At 39.5% G+C, this 22,458-nt stretch overlaps 1 protein-coding gene and 1 pseudogene across 1 annotated transcript; both read left to right on the forward strand.

Annotated features, from left to right (window-relative positions):
* On the forward strand, window positions 1-1,801 carry LOC127770346 (subtilisin-like protease SBT3.5). Its single transcript, XM_052296011.1, has 3 exons — window positions 1-114; window positions 890-981; window positions 1,696-1,801. The coding sequence occupies exons 1-3, from the start codon at window positions 1-3 to the stop codon at window positions 1,799-1,801; spliced, it is 312 nt and encodes a 103-aa protein (XP_052151971.1).
* Window positions 1,802-2,090: 289 nt separating this feature from the next.
* On the forward strand, window positions 2,091-10,063 carry LOC127770345 (subtilisin-like protease SBT3.9; annotated as a pseudogene).
* Window positions 10,064-22,458: the final 12,395 nt, after the last annotated feature.

A 22,458-nucleotide genomic window follows, 5' to 3' on the forward strand; every position in this document is an offset into this window, starting at 1 on the left:
ATGGCTCAAGCTGGTGTACATAGAGGAGGCTGTTGCCGACTCCTCTTCCTCCTTGTTACTGCTCTTTTGTTGCGAAGATCCTGTGTTGTTGGACAGCAAAGCCAATCCAAGAAGGTATACTGGTTTTATTATAAGTGAAATGTGCTTTTCTGTAATTTTGACCCCATATATATTTTTTAAAAAATGCCGTAACATCTTGAAAAAAAGGTAATTTCATTGAATCAATGTTTTCCACTGGAGTTTTCTTTATTGCCCATTAAGAAGTTATCGGAGGCACTATTAGAACTAGGATGGTAAAAAGGTCAATTTCATATTATAAGTCGCTTTGGATTTCTTATGTCAAATTTTTTGACCAAATATAGTAACATTTATAGCATTAAATTAGTTTTTATTAAATCTAACATTGGATGGTTTTTTTTGTTTTATGTTGAAAATATTGTTATACTTTTTTGTTTATAATTTTGGTCAAAACTAAATAAGTTTGACTTCGAAAAAGTTAATAATATGAAATGGAGGTAGTAGTCTATGTGCCTCCCGGTATCTAACTATAAAAATGCTCCCATATATACCATTGAGTCAATATATAGCTAGGACGTGTGCTGGTGGTAACTACTACTCTCTCCATTTTTAATGTACGACGATGCAAATTTGTTGAGATATGTTTGATCATTCGTCGTATTTAAAAAATATTTAATTATTATTTATTTTATTGTGATTTGGTTTATAAATGTTATTTAAGCATGATTTAAATATTTTTATATTTGCACAAAAAATTTAAATAAGACAAATGATCAAACGTTGATAAAAAATAAACATCGTTATACATTAATAAAATGGAGTTAGTATATGTGTATGCATGGCTGATTGACAAACTATACAATATTTGAAGATTTACATTGTCTACCTTGGGGAGAGACGACACGATGATGCTGATGTCGTCACTGGTTCCCACCATGACATGCTCGCCTCTGTTTTGGGAAGGTAAGAATGCACATCGTTACTCTGTCCATTTACAAATACTTGTCGTTTTTAAATATTAGTCGTACTACCTAACAACACATCGAGAGTTGGATCACTATCTGCTCACTGAAAGTGTGATGGATCTAAGTACAAATTTTATGTATTGCAAAATGTGATATGGAATGATATTTTTTAGAAAAATATATATAGTAGTCAAAATTGACAATGTTTGTTTACGATTAAAAATGGAGAACCTTATAGGCAACCGAGCAAACGAACGTTATGAAAGATACAAATATGTCCGTATATTATTAAGAAAATACAAAATCAAAATGATGCCCTTGATAATATAAAACCTTAAAATGAAAGGGTACACAAATACAACAACTGGTAGGCAAAGAAAGGAAAACAATGTTGCTTTAATGGAAACATGCATGGACTCTGATGTAGCGGGAATAAAATTAGATTGAAAAGGGCAAATGAGTGCATAATTAGTAAATTTGTGTATATGCGTGTGCGTTTTCCTGTGAGGAAGACAAATAGCCACACAAAACTTTTTAGCAAGTAATATGTGCAGAAGAACTGCATGCTAATGCGTCTATATGTTGATTGAAAAACAAACTGTAGAGTAAGATTTGAGATATCGTCACTAACAATGTTACTACGTGCATATCTACGGTGAACTAAAAATTATTTCGAGTATTATTAAAATAAAATATGGTTGCATCTTTGAAGCAAGGAGGTGGCTCTTGAGTCCATCGTGTACAGCTACAGACATAGTTTTTCTGGCTTTGCTGCAAGGCTCACAGAAGCACAAGCGAGCACGATACGAGGTAATTAATTAATCATTTTCTTTAGCGATAAAAAATTAAGAGGACACATATATATTCTAAAATTAATTGGGGCACCATGAATCATACTCCCTCCGTCCCCTAATATAAGGGATTTTAACATTTTGCTTGCACTGTTTGACCATTTATCTTATTCAAAAAATTTTGAAATTATTATTTATTTTATTTGAGACTTACTTTATTATCCAAAGTAATTTAAGTACACATTTTTGTTTTTTATATTTAAATAATTTTTTTAATAAGACGAGTGATTATGGGACGGAGGTAGTGTGTGTATGTATGTATGTGTATATTCTGACAATTTTAATTATATTTAATATTCTAGGGTTGCCAGATGTGATCAGCGTGAGAGAGAACCAAATCCACCGGTTGCATACGAGTCGAAGCTGGGATTTCCTTGGAATGGACTACAGACAGCCAAATGGCCTGCTAGCCAAAGCTAAATATGGGGAAGATATTATTATTGGGGTTATCGACACAGGTAAGTAAAACACTACATGCATATATAACCTGTTCAAATATTGTACCACGTGCAACGTACCAGATCTATACTACCTGCAACCAGATATTCCCTATGATAAAGCTACTCATAATATAGGACAATATATATTTTGGTCAAATTTTTATAACTTTAATGATTAATAATTCTCAAGTGTTTAGTTTAAAAGTAAGAAAGATATTATGCATAGATTTGCATTGAATAGAACTGGGGCGGAACTTCAAAATTTACAATAATAACAGACTAATTTTAAAAGCAGCCCTACACTAATTAATACTTTAAGTTTCTTATTCCAGCTCTGTCATTCATTATATAGTAGTTCTACTACATTAACATCGTAAATTATGATAAGTTTAGTTATGAGTGAATAGCTAATTTAGTCCATTAAGTTTTACCAAAGGCTCAATTTGGTCTTTCACGTTTCATTTTGTCCACATAGCTCCTCCAAATATTTGTTTTGGTTTAAAATCATCCTTGGACCCACTTAATATGCCATATGGCTATTTCTAGTCAGTATTTCTATTAAAAAAAGTCTTTTTTGCCCTTAATTTGTATACAACTATATACATATACTAGAAAAGAGTAAGTCAACATGAATAAAAAACGTTACAGATGTACTTCCCATTATTTCAAGATGTGTACATGAAACTTAAGCAATTGCTATCGTATACACTTGCTAGTATATAATTTATTTTCATTTTACATAATATACTATGTATTATCTATAAAAAATTCAAGCATGCAATTTTTCTCTTATATATGCGAATGATGAGGGGTATAAGTGTCATTTATGAAGAGTGTTGTTGGTTCAAGGATAAGTTTGAACTAAAATAAAAACTTGAAGGACTAATATGGATAGATTAAAACATTAAGGACTAAACTGAGCCTTAGATGAAACTTGAAGGACCACTTTGGCTATTCACCCTTAGAATACATTGATGATAATGTTTGAGCATCTTTTAGATTAGGGACAATTTCTTATTTGACTCCGTTTTGAATCCTAACTACTAATTTGACCCTACTTTTTAGAGTTTGCTTATTTGACTCTCCTTTTCAAAAAGAAGCTTCCGTATGACCCTGTTCTGTTAAGGGCATTTAACGGTGTTAACTGAAGCACAAAATGTTTCTTCTGTTCTTACTCATTTGACCCTATTACATGTGGGACCCACCCATCAGTTCTCTCTTCTTCTCTCCTCTCTTTTCTTCTCCTCTCCTCTCTTTCACGGATCGGCGGCGAATTGGCACCGATAGGGCAGCGACTTGCCGCGGCGGCGGCGCAATGAGGGGGCGGAGGGAGGGAGTGGCGGCGGCGGCGGCTGACGGAGGGGGCGAGTTGCGGCGGCGGCGCCCGGAGGGGGCGAGCGGCCGCGCCGACTCGTGGAGAGAGGGAGGAGCGGCCGCGGCGCAGGCGAGTGGAAGGAGGGAGGAGGCGGCGGGGCCGGCGCCGGCGCAAGCGCGTGGAAGGAGGAAGGAGGCGGTGGCGGCGGCGGCGCAAGATCCGCTGACGCCAGCTCGAGCCCCACCGCCCGGACTCACCGCCGCCACTCCTCGTCGCCGTCATCGTCACCAGGGCTGGCTCCGCCTCGATGTCTCGCTGCCTCTCCTGTGGTGGATCTGTGGAGGAGAGGAGAAGAACTCGCCGCCGCCACTTCTCGTCGTCGTCGTCGTCACCAGGGCCGGCGCCGGCTCGCCGTCTCGCCGCCTCTCCTGTGGTGGATCCGTGGAGGAGTGAAGAACTTGTCGTCGCCACTCCTCGTCTTCGTCGTCGTTACCAGGGCCGGCACCGGCTCACCGTCTCCGCCGCCCCATCAGCGCAGCCGCCGCAAGTCGCCGCGGTCGCCACAAGGAGAGAGAGAGAGAAATGTGGATATGGTTGGGTGGATGGATAGGGTTTCCTAAGGGTATTATGGGTATTATGAATATTAGTTGTATTTCTTTTTTATTTTAGATCAAAACTTAACGGACTAGTGGAAACAGGGTCGGATGGGAGCTTCGTTTTTGAAAAGGAGGGGTCAAATAAGCAAACTCTAAAAAGTAGGGTCAAATTGGTAGTTAGGGCTTAAAATTGGGTCAAATAAGTAATTGCCCATTTAGATTAAATGCATATTTATGACTGAAGGGAGTAATATTTATCTTGTGGCTACGTACACTTTTAGTAGCCACGTTACGCAAACACACATAGGCCCTAGTATAAAGTTACAGAGGATATAAAATTTATTCTCAATCCATATGTACTAGTTTATATCGTGAGTCTCTGTCTATTACTTTCTAGGTGAACTGGACAGGCAACCAAATGTATTGCTCGCCAAAGCTTAATATGGGGATGATATTATTATAAGGCAATTACGACCACTAGAACGGTCATTTAAGTGATATTCTTGTAAAATTGAAAAAACCAGTGACAAATTCGTAAGTGCCCATATTGTTATTGGTGTTATTGACAGAGGTAATAAGTAGTTAAGGTCTAAAACAGTACCACGTGCAACCAGAGACTCCCTACCGTAAAATATAGGACAACATATATTTTAGTCAAAATTTTATAATTCTAACCATTAATAATTCTTAAATGCTTATTTTAAAAATAAAAAGAAATAATATGCATAGATTTGCCTCGTATACTACTGGGCTGAAATTCTTGGAGAGTTGGAGGGTTAGCCCTCTTGAGGTTTTCAAAATTTTTGTGCAATAACAAAGTAATAATCTTAAAACAACCATACACTAATTAATACTCCTAGTTTTTCTTCGAGCTCCATCATTGAATTGTACCATAACATGATAAACTTGGTCCATAAGCTGTGTGTACGTATATTTAGTACCACCTTACTAGTTCAACATATAGGATCACACAAGATAAAACAAACCTATGAATGGTAGGAAAAACAAAAAACCCAAAAATCTTTTGTGGAATTAAAGATTAACCTTGAACAGAGTAGATGATGAAGCCCTGTCACCGCCGGTCGAACCGCCCGAACACCTATGGTCAGACCGCTGCTATCCCACCGGTCAGACCGCGCGCACACCTGCGGTTAGACCGTCGGGACCCAAAAACACCGGTAGATGGCAATCTCGAATATGTAGATTAGAACTTTTGACTTTATTACATCAACTAGTGTTTACAAAGTTCACCAACAACACTCCTCACCAAAATCTCGAACTAAACTCGAAACCCTAACTTTCTCTCAACTCAAGTCTCTCTAAAATCGATATCGGGAGGCCTCACCCTCCCTCTCGTTTTATACATGAGGTAGGCTGTGCAAAGCCCACGAATCTAACACAACTTAGGACTCCTAACCATGTAGGAAACTCTCTCTTCCAAGTATCCAACTCATCTCTTTCCTTATCTCAGTCAATCTTCCCGAATCCGGACTCCCTTCCAAATTCAACTCCTCTTTTCATACGTACACAATCCCTCTTGTATACCATATGAATTTCTTCATCACCACGTGCATTGTGATGAAAATATGAACAAATGGTTTGTGGTTCATAAGAGTTGTTCATACGAATTTCTTCGTCACCACCTTCACAAATCCCTCATTTGTGTAATTTATAAGAGTTGTTCGCACATGTTTAGTGCCACGTTACTAGTTTAATTAGCAAGAGTGAAACCAATTTATAAGATCTTGTCCCTCCAACTATATCACTCCCGAGTTAACCATTTTACAGAAAGCAAGGAAAAAAGTGTAAGTGATGTGGTATGTATAAATAGATCCGCCCGTTGGATGGACTGGGGCATGGCACAGGTAGACTCGGTGTGAGGCACATGGCACGGATGATTTGTCCTGTATGGCACATTAGAGTTGTGTGCACATGTTTAGTACCACATTGCTAGTTTAGTAAGGGTGGAACCAATTTATAAGATCTTGTCCTTCTAACTATACCACTTCCGGGTTAACCATTTTGCATGAAGCGACTCCCTGGTTCACCATCTTATACGGAGCGTGGACTTAAATGTAAGTGAAGTGGTATGTATAAGTGGGTCCTCCCGTAGGATGGATTGAGCTATGTGGTTCTGGAGTGCAAGCTATTACAACTGATTATCTAGTTTTAGCAAGTTTTATCTTAAATAATATTTATGTCTGAAGGGAGTAATTATATATATGTTGGATCTTGGATGGTTGAGTTGTCAGTTCTGACTCCATTCATTGTGTGGCTACAATTTTCGTACTCACTTTATGCAAACACAAATGGGTCCTAGTATAAAGTTAGAAGGTTAATAGATTTATCCACAAACCATATGTATTAGGGTATTATATCGATAGTCTATATCATTTTTATTACAGAGGACTCAATAGAAAAAACAGTAGTGGTGAAGTATAAGTAATTCCCAGCTCTACATCATCACCTTAATATTGCTTTTTGGTGAATTGGTTAGCATAAATAATTTAATAATTGTTTGTTATAAAATATCATTTAGATTTTCAATTATTTGCCATTATCATGTAGGTATCACACCTGAGTCACCAAGCTTCGCTGATGATGGATATGGACCCGCTCCATCCAAATGGAAAGGAGTTTGCCAAGTCGGCCCTTCGTTCAAAGCAAAAAGCTGCAACCGAAAACTTATCGGTGCACGGTGGTACATCGATGATGATACTTTAAGAAGCATGAGCAAGGATGAAATCCTATCTCCCAGGGATGTGGTTGGCCATGGAACACACACGGCTTCGACGGCCGGTGGTAACATCATCCACAATGCTAGCATTTTTGGGCTAGCAGCTGGGACAGTTCGGGGTGGCGCCCCTCGTGCACGAGTAGCCATGTACAAGACATGTTGGAATGGTGTTGGCTGCTCCGCCGCCGGTCAGTTGAAGGCCATAGATGACGCTATCCACGATGGCGTTGATATATTATCACTTTCTCTTGGTGGCCCTTTTGAAGATCCGGGCACCTTGCACGTTGTTGCTAAGGGTATCCCTGTTGTATACTCTGCTGGGAATGATGGACCCATTGCTCAGACAGTGGAGAACTCATCACCGTGGCTGCTTACAGTTGCTGCGGCCACTATGGATCGGTCATTCCCTGTTGTTATCACATTGGGAAATAATGACAAGTTTGTGGTATCTATATTTATTTACTGTGAAGTTTTCTATTTATGACACAATCTATTATGTGTTTAGTTTATTCGTTCCGACTTAAATTGATCGTTACCCGTGTGGTTATGCTTGCAGGCACAGTCCTTTGCCATCTCAGGGAAAACTTCAAGTCAGTTCGGTGAGATACAATTTTACGAGCGTGAGGAGTAAGTGTGGGAAATCAAATATCTAAAACTGATGGTAATTAATTCATGTTTTGCTTGATAGCTAGCAAGGTAATTAACATAATTAATTCCTGCAGCTGCAGTGCTGAGAATATCCACAACACAGTGAAGGGGAAGATCGTCTTCTGCTTCTTTGGAACGAAGTTCGATTCGGAGCCAGATTACTATAACATCACCAAGGCAACGAGTGAGAAAGGAGGAATAGGGGTGATCTTGCCTAAGTACAACACCGACACACTACTGGGGGACACCCTCCTCACTTTGCCTATTCCCTTGGTCGCAGTTGATTATGAGATCACCTACAGGATATACCAATATATCAAGTAGGTAACTTATTTATGAGCAGTTTATTGTACATACACATATATTATATCACTGTGAATGTCCATTTGAAAAGAGGTACTAATACCCATTTCTTTCCTTTAATCCGATGAACTGTATCTAGTTATAATATCAGCTCAACTACTATTAGTAATTTATTTTTTCTACTGATAGCTAGTGTGATTATGCTAAATTAGCGGTTGAGATTACCTTTGTATGATAATACTAGTAGTAGAATACTACAGTAGACAACACCAGAAAGATCCTCTTCCAAAATTAGAGAAAGAAACTTCTGATATTATTTTGCTCATTAAATTGATTATATCACCTTCTTCCAACTATATATTAGTTTAGTTTGTCACCTCAACAATTAATTTCCTTTACTTCCATCCATGCTCTAATTAACAGAGAAAACGATGGCACCCCAAAAGTGAAGATATCATTAACCCAAACAACTATTGGAAAAGTTTCTGCTCCCAAAGTAGCAGCTTTCTCGTCGAGGGGGCCCAGTTATATTTATCCTGGGGTTCTCAAGGTAAAGATTTTACCTTGACCGACAACAAGAGGTTCTACGTTCAAATTAAGACACATAAATGCACACTTGTTTTTCATGAATATCAAAATTGTCTGAATCATATACATTATGTTCATTTATAGCTAGCAATATTTAAGTTAGGAGAGAAGGCAAAATAATACAAAGGTGTAACATAGGCACCACATATCTTTGCTTATCAAAATAACTTTCTAAATTCTAACAACATTATATTATCTTGAAAAGTCTGGCTGCAGCAAGATCACTATTTGTAGTTCAGCTCAATTAATTAAAATATAAATAATGTAAAATAAGCTACAATTTTATTGCTCTTAGCAGCTATAATATATTTGCTAGGAATTGAATAAATAACGTAGTGTAGGTATCATAATCAGAACTATTATTTGTTATTTTGACCAAGTTGATTCTATCAATGTTTTATATGTTTTCCCACTAGTCAACTTAGCATTCCGTTATCATAACATGTCGTGATGTTCTCTCATATTGCAGCCCGACATTGCTGCACCAGGTGTTACGGTTTTGGCAGCTGCACCAAAGGCTTTTATGGATGCAGGAATCCTGTACCGTTTCGACTCTGGAACATCTATGTCTTGCCCCCATGTGAGTGGGATCATTGCGGTACTCAAGTCTTTGCATCCTCAATGGTCACCAGCTGCCCTCAAGTCTGCAATCATGACTACAGGTAACTATTTTTCTTTTCAGAGAAAGTAGGTTAAAACAAGTTTTACGCTTATACTTTGTTTCATATGAACCTTATTAATTATGGGCGTTATTTATTTTTGATGGGGTGGGGAACTTAATTTCATTGATATCAATACTAGAAAAAAAAAGCACATTTAGACTGCATTAACTTCATTACTGGTGAACTTTCCTAACCAAGCCTGAAGATGCTATCCAAGAGAGACCAACACATGCTAACGAGTTCACCACTAAGTTTTGCTCTCTAATTCTTTTTGCATTCGAACAGGCCACCCGTCAAGCAAATATCTGTATTTGATGTATAGATTGAGTTAGTAACGTTCTGATCTATATTACATTTCTTCACAAGCAGCACTTACCTATGACAATAACGGGATGCCGATACAAGCTAATGGAAAAGTTCCAAAGATTGCCGATCCTTTCGATTATGGAGCAGGGGTTGTTAATCCAAACATGGCAGCTGATCCAGGCCTCATATACGACATCGAACCATCAGATTACTTCAAGTTCTTCAACTGCATGGGAGGATTAGGCTCAGCAGACAATTGCACCACAGTGAAAGGATCACTTGCTGATTTGAACCTCCCGTCCATCGCCATCCCCAACCTCAGGACATTCCAGGCCACAACGCGCACCGTCACCAATGTTGGCCAGGCCAATGCCAGGTACAAGGCGTTCCTATACCCCCCTGCTGGTGTCGAGATGACCGTCGATCCGCCAGTGCTAGTGTTCAGCAAAGAGAAGAAGGTGCAGAGTTTCAAGGTGACCATCAAGGCGACAGGGAGGCCAATTCAGGGGGACTATAGCTTTGGAAGCTTGGTGTGGCACGATGGCGGCATACATTGGGTTCGGATCCCAATTGCAGTTCGCATCGTGATTGAAGAGATCTACTCCAAGATCTCCTAACTTGATTGAGATATGCTACTGCTACATATGACAATGCTAGTTGATTAATGATCGACTTGTACTGTATACATGAAGGGTGAACCCATATGCTATGGATGTACTACCATGTTATATGTATATGGAATGTAGCCCCAGGAAGTATTTCTTATGTAAAATTATGTTAGATGTTTGTTATGAATAACAGGGTTTCGACTTGTGACTAAAGACATGGCGACAACTTATTATTTAAATGTATGAGAAATATTAATAAAATATAAAAAAAATCATAAATGGCAATCCGCCCTATTGTTCTGTGCTGAATTTGGATATTTTTTATAATATAACTATTACTTTCGCTGCCTACACCATGTAGGATGTTTTTTTTAAATAATTTGAGTTGTTTTATTTCTACGTATGGGTATATATGAATCAAATTGTTACACCTAGGTATATAACTAGAGGTTGAAAATTTTCAAAAATTTGAGTGTGATTAGTTATTATCAAACCATGAAGTCTAGTCTCCATGAAGGGCCACGTGGCTGTTTTATATATAAATAATAAATATAGCAATAATAGTAATTGTTCTTGTAACGTATGGCCAGAGGCGGAGAAGGAAGAAAATATTTTTGTTCAAGGTTAAGGCAAGAACATGAGAGACCATAGGAGAAAGATTGAATCCAAGAGCAAACACTTGCAACTTCGTTCGGGGCAAGGAGAGCAATGGATAGGGGGGGGGGGGATAATATCAAAAAAATAGTGAAGGGGAAGATTGTCTTCTGCTTTGTTGGAAAGGATTTCAATCACTTTCGATGTTAGAAATGGCTTTAACGAAAGTCATCTTGCCATAGGTCAACACTGATCGATTGCTCCAAGATGACCCCATCATAACTGCTCTAGATATTTTCATTGTCCCTATTAACTATGAGATCGCCCAAAAGATTGTCAAATACACCAATTATTATTATTATTGTTGTTGTCGTCGTCGTCGTCGGTCATCATCATCAAGTTTTATGCAAGTATCCACACATCAAGTTTTTATGTCCACCGCCACCACCAAACTACCATGAGAGACATGTATCGTCTACACCAAATGTGGGTGTGTCTTATCACACATCTACACCAGAGATTAAGGCTCCTGTAGCGTGGCAACACACTTTGACCACTCCATGTGTTGAGGACTTGATACTGGATTGGCATGTTCTGTTGTAACGACCACAACTAATATGTATATTATATTTAGTTCACCAACTATACATATATGTTGGAGTCTTGGCCTTACACACACACACGCACACTATTCTAGCTATTCAGTTTTCACACTCCAAAAGTTGCCTTTCGTTACTTGCAACCCACATCTTACCAACCCTTTTTTCCAACACAACAACAGTGAAAGTGGTAGTTACGTCCCAAAAGCGAAGATATCCTTAACCCAATCTACAATTGAAGGTGAAATTTCTGCTCCAAAAGTCACAGCTTTCTCATTGTGGGGGTGTAGTTCTATTTATCCTGGTGTTGTCAAGGTAAGCTCAATTTTGCTATGATATGTACTATTTTTTTTCATATGGAAATTTTAAGCCATTATGGTATGAGAGCTTTTAGAGCAACCTACATTTAGTATAAAGAAAGAAAAAAAGACAGATTTTGAACAATCTTCAACTAGTTGATTTCAATCATTTATTGTTTGTTTTCCTTGGCCAACATTCAGATACCATAATATTAATCTTCCAAATTGGTAGACGGACATTGATGCACCACGGGTTTCAGTTATAGCCACTGCTCAGACTTCTTATGACAATGGTACCCCCTACCACATCAGTCCTGGAACATCCATGTCTTTCTCTCATGTATAAGTGGGATCATTGCTGTGCTCAAATCCCTGCATCCTCAATGGTCACCTGCCGCCCTCAAATCCACTATGATGATAACAGGTAACTTATTATTTTTGTAACATAAAACATGTGTCTGGAACATTGAGATTTTAGTGATGTTCATGCATTTATTGTTAGGCCTCCATCTTTTAAACTTGTACTATAAGAGGATGTAGATACAAATGTGTACGGTGAACGTGTGTCGATCTTTCATGTAATAAAAAAATTGGGGCCTTACTTGATCGATATCATTGGATGCATAGGATCGATAACAATCTTTTTCCTTATATTTCTCTGCATATAGCAACTACCTATGACAACAACAGGATGCCAGTACGAAACATCCCAAAGGTTGCCGACCCTTTCGATTATGGAGCAGGTTTTATTAATCCAAACATGGCAGCTGATCTAGGACTCATCTATGACATCGCTGCATCTAACTATCTCAAGTTCTTCAACTGCATCAGAGGATTAGCCACAGGGGACAACTGCACAACGGCGAAAAGATCACTTGCTGACCTAAACCTCCCGTCCATTGCCATCCCCAACCTCAAGACGTTCTAGACTGCAACCTGCATTCTCACCAATGTTGGCTAGGTGAAAATTGTGTACAAGGCATCGCTGCATCCGACTAATCTTACCTATAGTGTTTAAAGGTGTGGATTCTATATTTTTCCATCGCAAGGGAGGTGGGAAAAGCTCCATAGGTGCCGGTTTTAAATGAACTGGCACCTATATGCCGTTCCTATGAGGGTTTTTGTAGTAGTGCTAGCTACATATATAATGCCTTAATGTAGTTGTAACTTATCTCAACTCAAAGAAATAGTGTGTAATCCTCTGTTAGATGTTTGCTATGCATAATGGAGTTGCTTGTGGTAAAGATATCAGAAAATTTAATAATTTATATGTATGAAACTAATAATAAAAAAAAGTGGACGTGTCAATCCACTATGTTTTCCTACTATGAAATTTTAGACTTCGGTTTTTGGTGAGGGTGGACCTGCAGTGGGGCATGGGGGTACATTTGCAAACCCCAACCCCCCTACTCCTAATTTTATTTGTCAAGCAACATGTGGTCCAGTGGGTATAATATAATTATATACCATGTTGGGTGAAAACAAGCATTATCAAAGCCCAAAATCATCTTTCCTAATAGTACTATATTTTTTTCATATATTTTTTTATAATTTTCTGCTCAAATGACCTTTATTTGCAGTAGTAACAAAAAATAACATTTATTTTCACTCTTGGGATGCCTGGGGTAAAGTTTATCGCCTCTTGAAGGTAGCATTGACCTCAGCTACTCAGCCAGACAGTGCGGCAAGCTGCTAGCCTTAGAGCATACACTCTGCAAGTTTGGAGTGTCGGTGTTTGTCAGGGTTATGGATACCACATACCTAATAGTAGTTGATTAAATCTCGGCAAGACCCACTACATACCATGTCCTATACGGAAATAACCTGTGGATATAGGAGGAGTTCCGGATAAGGAAAGATAACCAGAGTTCTACATGAAAACGACAAGGACTACTCGGATTGTATCCATATTGGTTTCCCTAGTTCTACTTGGACAAGGGGACACCTATGGGTATAAATACAAGGCCCCCTAGGAGGAGAGGGGACACAATACACACCCACAATCAACATACACGGAACAACAGAAGCCAACATACGCCAAGACAAGACGCCGGATATCGACTTCAGAGATAGGCACGGCTAGTCCCCTACGGTGTCTCCGGATATTGTCAGGAGAGACGAAAGCGCTATCTCTGATCTCGCCGGGCACGAACTCGAGGAGGAAGACTACTCTGTTGTCGACTACAAGTCAGACCTTCAGACCGCCATGTCGACAACAGTTAGATAGGCTACCCCAAATATTGTACTGGTGTGATTATGGTGAATAAGAGCAATACCGGCTTCGGCCAACAGGATGTAGGGTTATTACTTGACAATTTAAGGGCCCGAACCTGTATAAAAATCCCTGTCTCCGTCTCTTTTACATCAGTCTCGCGTATACCCTAGTACTAACGATCCCCATACTATGCAAATACCAGAATCGCGACATCAAACGTCGACAGTGTTGTTAATTTGAAGGTAATCTCAATTTATTTGAAACAAATCACTTTTATATTCGGTGTAACCACTATTTCCTCCCGATCCAGGGATTCAATTTAATATTTTTTTCCCTAAAATTAAATACCAGGTTATGAGTTATAGTATTTGTTTACAATCTGATGACTCAATATAGAGCAATCGACAAACAAGGTGACAGATTTGAGAGGAAAACCTACAGTGTCAAGTAAGCAGTATACAATCCTTTCAATTCGAATAATTGGACTACGGTTTAATGTTCTCATTGTTCTGTAATGGAGTGTTCAAATAATTTGGAAAATTTGCAAGGGAATTTATAGAGATGTTTCTTAAAAGCAAAAGACCCACCCGGAGATAATGAGCCCCTGACGCTGATGCTCTATCTCAAGGTCATGAGACCCTCGATGGGAGCTGTCCTATTGGGGATGCAAATTTATGATGGCAAGCTGAAAATTAAGGGCATTTTTATCAAAGGTTATGGGACAATTTCAGAAGTTTGCTTGCCATCGACTTGCAGACAAGTCAAATTTCGACAACATGGTTTTTTAGAAATCCACTAAGCTGCACCATTGGCTTGGTCAACCATTCATCAAGAAACCCAAGTAAACTCATACAAAGCAGCAGCAGCAGCATCAACAATAATAGGAACAGGCATCGATCTGATGAGAATTGGCCACATTAGCAGCGTCCTCGGTTCCGAACTTGGAACATTGGAGATCTCCTTCCATATATAGCTCTCCTTTTTCTAGACCAAAGATCGATCCATGAATCCATTCAGCTTTATAAAAAAGCCCCAAAAACCAGGTCTTTAGAACAGATTACAGACTATAAACAGGAAAAATGACACTTCAGTACTAAGAGAAAGCAACAGATTAATGGGTACTACTGGGCTGATTGGGCTTGACCAGATTTACATTTTATATTGCGGCATGCGAGACAAACCTTTTCTTCACACCACTTAGAACCCTAGTGGAAGAACACCAGTTGGTCGCAGGCTCCTAATCTTCAGGATTAGCTACTCGATCAGGCCGTCCAAGTACCTCCATCCTTCCTCGTTCTGGAGTTTCTTCCACTACTGTTTCAAACCGATTATTTTGAAAAACAGTTGTGTTAGAGATTTCACCAAAATATTCTCAAAGACAAAATCAGTTCTTGTTGTCCACAAGGCCCAGCAGATAGCCGCCAGGATCACCACACTTAGGTTCAGTTTTTTTTATCCTTTTCTCTCTTCTGCACCAACTATAGCCCGTAAATCATCAAAGACTCCTGGTATTGTCTCCCAACCACAAACAACCCTAACAACCAACCAAGAGAACACTAGAACAGGGCAATTAAAATGATATGACCAGTGGTTTCCACACCCTTGCATTATTTACAGAATTTTGATCCCCCCATTTTCTTTTCCTCAACTGGACAGCACTTTGAATCCTGTCCCTAAAGGCCATATACAGAAAATGTTTTATTTTTAGAAGAAAATTTCTTTTCCGCATAATTATTGTTTTTATATATGTACATTGATATAACTGTGTACTCTACTCCCCCCTTTTTTTCCTTTATGCCGTATCATTTCATCTTTATATATTTTGTTAGTTCAGTCCTCCCAATCCTCCCTAAGAGCCTCTCTAGCTGCCCCCTATTTCTATCATCCAAGTGTCTCCTAAAATTTAGTTCCCACTTCCCCTGTATCCCCATCTCATTCACCAACTTAGCTCGTTGGGTACTAATGGAAAAAAAATAGGAAAGCTTTCAAAAAAGTGTGAACAACCCACACATCTTCCTGGAAAAGAGTACTCCCCCATTATTTAATTTCCTTGCACAAAACACACTAGTACAAATTTCATTTTTCCATGTGGCCAAAATCGATTTTCGCATGTAGACAGACGGCCGTATGTGTCCAAAGGTATGCGAAAATCGGATTTTTGGATGCGGCCAGTGCAACCGAATTCCCATGCGGGCGCTTAAGCCGTCCGCACCTGAAAAGGAAAATATGTAAAAATGAAAATCCCAAAATCCCAAAACCCTAACCCTAACCCTAGAAGTTGTCTGCCGCTGTCGCCGTCGCCATCATTGCTCGAAAGCCATTGTCGCCGGTGGATCAGCCACGGCCGGATCCGTGGCCGATGGATCCACCCCTCTGTGACTTCCCGCCACCACTCGAACTCGCTGCAGTCGTTGTCGTCACCTGCCGCTAGTGGATCCACCATGGCCGGATCAACAGCCAACGGATCCGCTGCTCTGTGACCTCTGGTTGCCAGGATCGAAGAGGATGATGGAGAGAGAGGAGAGACGGTGGGATCCGAGTGGTCGGAGGCCGAGCCCGCCGCCGCCCAAGCTCGCTGCAGCTACCGCTGTCTCCGTTGTTGGATCTGGACCTCCGGTCGTCGAGCCCGCCGCCACTCTCAAGCCTGCTGCAGTCGCTTGTGGCCGCTACCGCCCACAAGTGCTGCTCCCAAGCCAGCCGCCGCCGGCCCGAGCTCGTCGCCGTCTCTCTCGCCCGCCGGTGTTGCTCCTCGATCCAGCTGATGCCGGTCCCGACCGCTCCCAAGCCCACCGCCGCTCAGCTGTATGGATGAGGAAGAGATGAGGGAGTTGTCGAGAGGATAAGGAGAGAATGAGGGAGGAGTGGATAAGAATAAAGTAGAGTTAGACTTTTCGCAGGAGGGCCTCTTAACAAGCTCAAATGCGAAAATAGGTTATTTTCATATGTGGGCATGTTAAGATGCTCGTCTGCGAAAATATATTTTCGCTTACAACTCTTTTAAGGAGATGTATGCAAAAATAAAGGCCAATTTTTACAGGCGCGACTAGTTACAGTCCGCCTATACCTAGAGAAGCTCCCGTCAAGAAAAATCGTTTATGTAGTAGTGACATATTCACTCATTTTTTTAACTTCATGCACTCTGGCTACTGCTTTGGAAAAACCCATTCTCTCCTATGTACTTGTTTTTTCAGGACCTCTAAGCACACACTTGCTGCCTCACTTTCTAATTTCTAAATCCATTTAGTCAACAGGAAGCTATTAATAACTCTTGTGTTAATAAGCCCCATTCATCCATATTCCTTGGACTATTTGTAGGATTGCAAAGGGCCTTGTACATTAGGTCCCTTACCCTTCCACAACCAATGTGGGACTATTCAACAATCTCCCCCACAATCTCCCCTTCATATATTGGTGTCCCTCAGTCGTTCACCGCCCCTTCACCGTTTCCCCACGGTCCCTCATGTATACAGGCCCCGCAAGCACCCACGGTCCATCAGGCCTTCACACACTATGTCTCTCTGGCCTGGGATGTTGAACTAGCTAGGCTCTGATACTAATTGTAGGATCGTAAAGGGTTTTTCCCACCCCAAAAGCTAGCCATTGAGGTGAGGGGCTCTCCCACTTATATATTAGGTCCCTTGCCCTTCCACAACCAATGTGGGACTATTCAACCCTCCCAGGCTCATCCTGTGGTACGTCTTTTTTTTATTCTAATCCCTGCCAATAAAATCTCCCCCTTAGACTATCCATTTTATAAAAGCCCGTTGCATACATTGGCACACTTGACGGGCAAGAGTTAATCAATATCTCCCTTTCCCCATAAGTTAGATGTCCACTCTTGCAAGTGCCTAACCTTTTCTCCCCTTTTCTAGGCCACCTGCTGAAGATTTTTCCTCCCAATTTTATGTCAGGAGTTGTAGGTAAGCGGTATGTACTTGAAAAACTTATTTTCTTACAAGTTAGCATCCCATAAACATTATTCTCTTCTTGTTTGTTCAATCCCATTGTAAAAATCTAATTCTTCTGATACTTTTATTTTCATTGATGACATTTCAACAAAGTAGAACAGTAGAAATTTCAGGCTCAACACATTTTTTTAGAATACTTGATGAATAGGATGATACCATCAGCATATTGTAGGTGAGACAACCCCTTTCTAATAATTCTAGGAATCAACCCCGCCAAGACCCTTTTTTCCTGTGTTGTACTTAGGATTTTGGACAATGAATCCCTAACCAAATTAAAGAGGGTCTCCCTGCCTATAGGTTCTAGAAAAATGCCCTTCCTCCCCATTCACCTTAATGCTTACTTTTGCCATTTCCACAGCCTCTCTGATGCACCTTGTAAATTTGGGACTAAAATTGTCCCTCTCTAGCACCTCTATTAGAAAGGGCCATTGTGCCCTGTCATACATTTTCTCACCATCTATCTTGAAGATGATTCCCTTCTCTTTCTAAAGTTTCAGCTCATGCAACACCTCATGTAACACTACACACCCATCCAAGATGTTTCTCCCTGGTATAAAGGCATTTTGGAACTTGCTTATCACTTTCTTGGCCACTTTTGTCAGTCTTAGGGTAATTACTTTTGTGATAATCTTGTACACCACATTCAGCAAACATATTGGTCTATACTGTTCGATGACATTAGCTTCCTTGTACTTGGGTACTAAAGTCATTACTCCATATATTAACCAGTCCAAAGATAACCCCCTGAAAAAAAAATCATCCAACATCTCTTTGATCAATCCTTTAATCCGCAGCCACAGATTTTTATAGAAACCCGCTGGGAATCCATCTGGCGCTGGTGTTGTGTTAGTCTTGCTTTCTTTCAAAGCTTTCTCCAATTCCTCCATTGTGAAAGGTCTTACCAATCTTCCATTCTCTTTTTCATTCAAACCCCCTTCCCAAATAGCTCCTTATAGTATTCATATAAGTGTTCCTGGAAATCTTTAAAATCTGTCAAACTTTCCTCCCCCTTTTGCAGAGAAAAAAAATAATGCTCTTCCTCTGTCTCCCATTTGCTCTTCCATGGAAAAGGAAGTATTCGAATCCCCCTCTAGCAACCATTGTTCTCTACATTTCCTTTGCCACCTCATCTCTTCCTGTTCATAAATTATCTCACTTTGTTTCTCCAAGACATATTTCTCCCTCCATTCATGCTCAAACAAGTCCCTCTCTGCTGCCCTATTATCTATCTCTTCTACCTTTTTCTCACATCCTCTTCTTTTTTCCTGTTCGCTCTCCTCGTTTGCACACCACCCTCTTTTCTATCTCCTCAAGCCAAGCATCATGAAGTGCCAGTAATCCAAATTCTTATGCCGATATCTTCTTGGTATTTTTGCTTGTAGTAACTATTTAAATCCCTCTTTCTAAAACCATCTCATGTCTAATTTAAAACCCTTTGCCTTGATTTTATCCTCCTCCCTGGTGTCTACCAAGATAGGTGTATAGTCAAATCCCACCCTTAGCAGGAAGTTGACACAACACATGACATGGGCTATTTCCTCTCCCAGCTAGCTGACACTAATTATGTCCAGCACTCCTCTCACAGGGTTCAACTCCAGCTCCTCCAGCCTCCTTCCTTTAGTTTCTAGAGTTATATCTCCCTCTAGAGGTGTGAGTGGTACTGAATCTGTTATTGAATTGGGAGAAGAGTGTAGTCATTAACTTTGTTGATCTTGGCTTGAAGAATTCACAGTACTACAACCTTTGTTTCAAAAAAAAAAAGTGGAATCAGGGAGTGTTTCCTTGATTTTTGTTAGTTTAATGTTAATTCAATTTGTTCAAGCATATCACTCTGCTCAAAGTTACGTCTTCTTCAAACTGCAAATTAATGGAACAAGAATTACGTGAAACCTCGGGCTCATTGAGTTTACTGTTGGTACCAGCAGGAAATTTGATCAACTGATCAATGGCCTCATTGAATCTATATAAGGTTGGACTATTTTGTTGAGCAGATTAATCTAAGAGAGCTTTTTTATCATCCATCGTAACCGTTGCTACCTCCCGGTACCTATAACCGGAGCGATTCATTAAGCTAAATCCAACATGTGAGAATCCTCAGTACTGTTAGCAGGTACGAGAATCCTTTCGGTGGTACCTCCCCATTTGCCCACATGCACTCGACAAGTGGAAGGGCAAAGCTGGCACAGGAGACTGCAGCTCATGTGAGAGCTGCAACATTGTGGCATCGGTGTGTGGGACGAGGAGATTGTGGCATCAATACAAAGCAATTGTGTTGCACGTGTGTCAGACGCCTTCTCCGCCGTGGTTCAGTTCATTTCCAATCATGTGTCCCTGTTGATTCAATGGCTATATTTCATTTGCTATGGTTCTAGTACCTAGAGTTACCATACCATCTGACGGTATATAACAAACCTCTTAATCTTTTCATGCATATGTAGGAAATTATATATCCAAAACTACTTCTATGTAGTACTAATACATACACTATGTAGGAATACAAATAAATTATTAAAAAAGGGAATACCAATAAGGGCTTAAGTAACAAGTTTAAGAAAAATGGACTATTAAACATGTACAATCAAAATGGTAAATTGTTCATGTCATAACCTAAGCCTAACATGAACTATATGTTGTAGAGGACAAAATTAATTAGTGGGGTGGTATAAAGGCTACTCACTGCACAAAGGACTCTGCAAAGACTCAAAGAGCATATTTTGCTAGAATCTAGGGCAATCTCGATGAAGATTTGCTGCAGTGCAGCAGTGAGTACCTATATCTGAGTGTGAACATAAAGCAGCTACTACCTATTCGCAAGCAGGTATAATGATGAACAGTGACACCAAAAGAATAGTTTTTTTTGGCACAGAAATTCAAGGATTAAATTCCCTTGTATATTTTCTTTATATTGATGTTTTACCTTCCTGCACTTATTTTTCTAGAGAACAGGCCGCAAGAGCCCGGCTTTTACTGAAAGCCTCAAGGTTCGCCGTGTTTTCCTCACAATTTATCTCTTTACAAATCTAATTAACTACAATGAAGAAAACCTGTCCATACATCTAGATGTATCGAAGGGCGCCCTTATATATCCAGAGCTGGAATTTAATCATTATATGTAAAGCATGTGCCTTATGACAGAAGGCATAGACGTAAATCGCTTTCATTATCTTAAAAACTGCCCTTATATGGTGCAGGGTTTGAAATTTCAGTTCGAAATTTTGGACCCCACCGGCAAGCACAAATATCCCTGAAAATTTTCAGATTTTGTCAAATATTTATGAATTTGGTCAAAATTTATTCAAATTCAGTCAAAATATGTTAACATTTCAAATAATTGTGGTCAAGAACACTGAAATTCATGAAAATTTCCAAATTTCGGTGGTCACTGAAATTGCAAACCCTGATATGGCGTCAACATGCACAGTTGGCAACTGATAATGAATAATTACTCCACTAGTGATGATAGTATAGGTACATACATTCAGTGGAAAAGGTGCCTAAATAGCCAAGAGATAGAAATCTAACCCAACAAGGATATAACCATCCTAGAGTGACATCTAAGTATTAATATTACAGCACATTTTCATAGGAATGGATCACCACCCTACTATCACATTTTATCCACACAGGGAGCAATAGGCCTATAGCTAGAGAATATGCCAGTGTGAGGATCATGATCATGCTGGCCATGTTGTGCTGGCTTGTATATATATACCTCTCCTTGGACCTGATTTATGTCAACTTCAACCTTTAGCTTTTCCTCCATGTTTTTGCCGCCTTTCATTAAAGGGAAGAGGTGGATGGCTAGCCACTTACCTACTACATGAGGAGAGGTCATTGCAAGCCAACAACAAAAATAAGCTGGATATTATGGTGACATATATCTGTGGACCAGTATGTTAATTAGTGCTACACAGTCTATTTTGTGATGCTTTTCTCAAAAAATGAAAACCTGAGTGATTACGGCCGCATCTCCAAAATAAAAGAAAATGTTGAATATGGACTAAATCAGCTTTTAGTTAGATTTGAGAAGAGGATCAATTGTTTATTCAATCATGGATGCAGAATCTCTAATACTCCCTCCATTTTATTTTTAGATGTTGTTTCCCCACCTATAAATATTCTCTTATGTATTTTTTCTCTTTATAATATAAATTTTAACAGTAGGGGCCGACCCTAATAGCTTACGGAAAAAATGTGAAAAATGTTTAAGAAGATAAACATAGTAGAGAAATTAAGATGTATTTTTTATGTTAAATGTATGCATGAGTGCCACCATAGATCCTCCCTTGTAATACATTGACTACCAAACTAGATACAGCATTCTTAAATCGATTTTATTTTATTTTACATAATGTCTATGTATATATTAATAAACTGCTTTCTATTGATTTATAATATATATTTGTTTTCTGATGGAGAACTTGCTTTGTGTCTCTTTAACTAATTTGATGTAGATGACGATTGATCAATACATCATGCTGCGAGATGTGCAAGGTGCACTATCGACAAAAACTAGTGATACACAAAACTGGCTCCACATGAAACATTGCATCCTTAAAATGCTATATTCGTTCAGGGCATCAAATTGATAGATGAACAATGATATTGCATATATTCTTTGGAATAATGAGTGTTTGCTCCATAATTCCACATTCTATCCGTGCGTGAGTCTGTGAGAGGGAGAAGATTTCATTCTAATAATTGAGAGGAAGAGGGCCATTGCAATTATGGGTCAACAATAGCATA

Source organism: Oryza glaberrima, chromosome 4 (genome assembly GCF_000147395.1).
Source record: "Oryza glaberrima chromosome 4, OglaRS2, whole genome shotgun sequence".
NCBI classification, from domain to species: domain Eukaryota; kingdom Viridiplantae; phylum Streptophyta; class Magnoliopsida; order Poales; family Poaceae; genus Oryza; species Oryza glaberrima.

Bases quoted from the DNA above. Each gene is read 5' to 3' on its own strand.
- LOC127770346 (XM_052296011.1), top strand. From the start codon at position 1: ATGGCTCAAGCTGGTGTACATAGAGGAGGCTGTTGCCGACTCCTCTTC. The intron at 115-889 runs GTATACTGGTTT...CAATATTTGAAG, and splicing joins AGCAAAGCCAATCCAAGAAG to ATTTACATTGTCTACCTTGG. The intron at 982-1,695 runs GTAAGAATGCAC...GCATCTTTGAAG, and splicing joins CTCGCCTCTGTTTTGGGAAG to CAAGGAGGTGGCTCTTGAGT.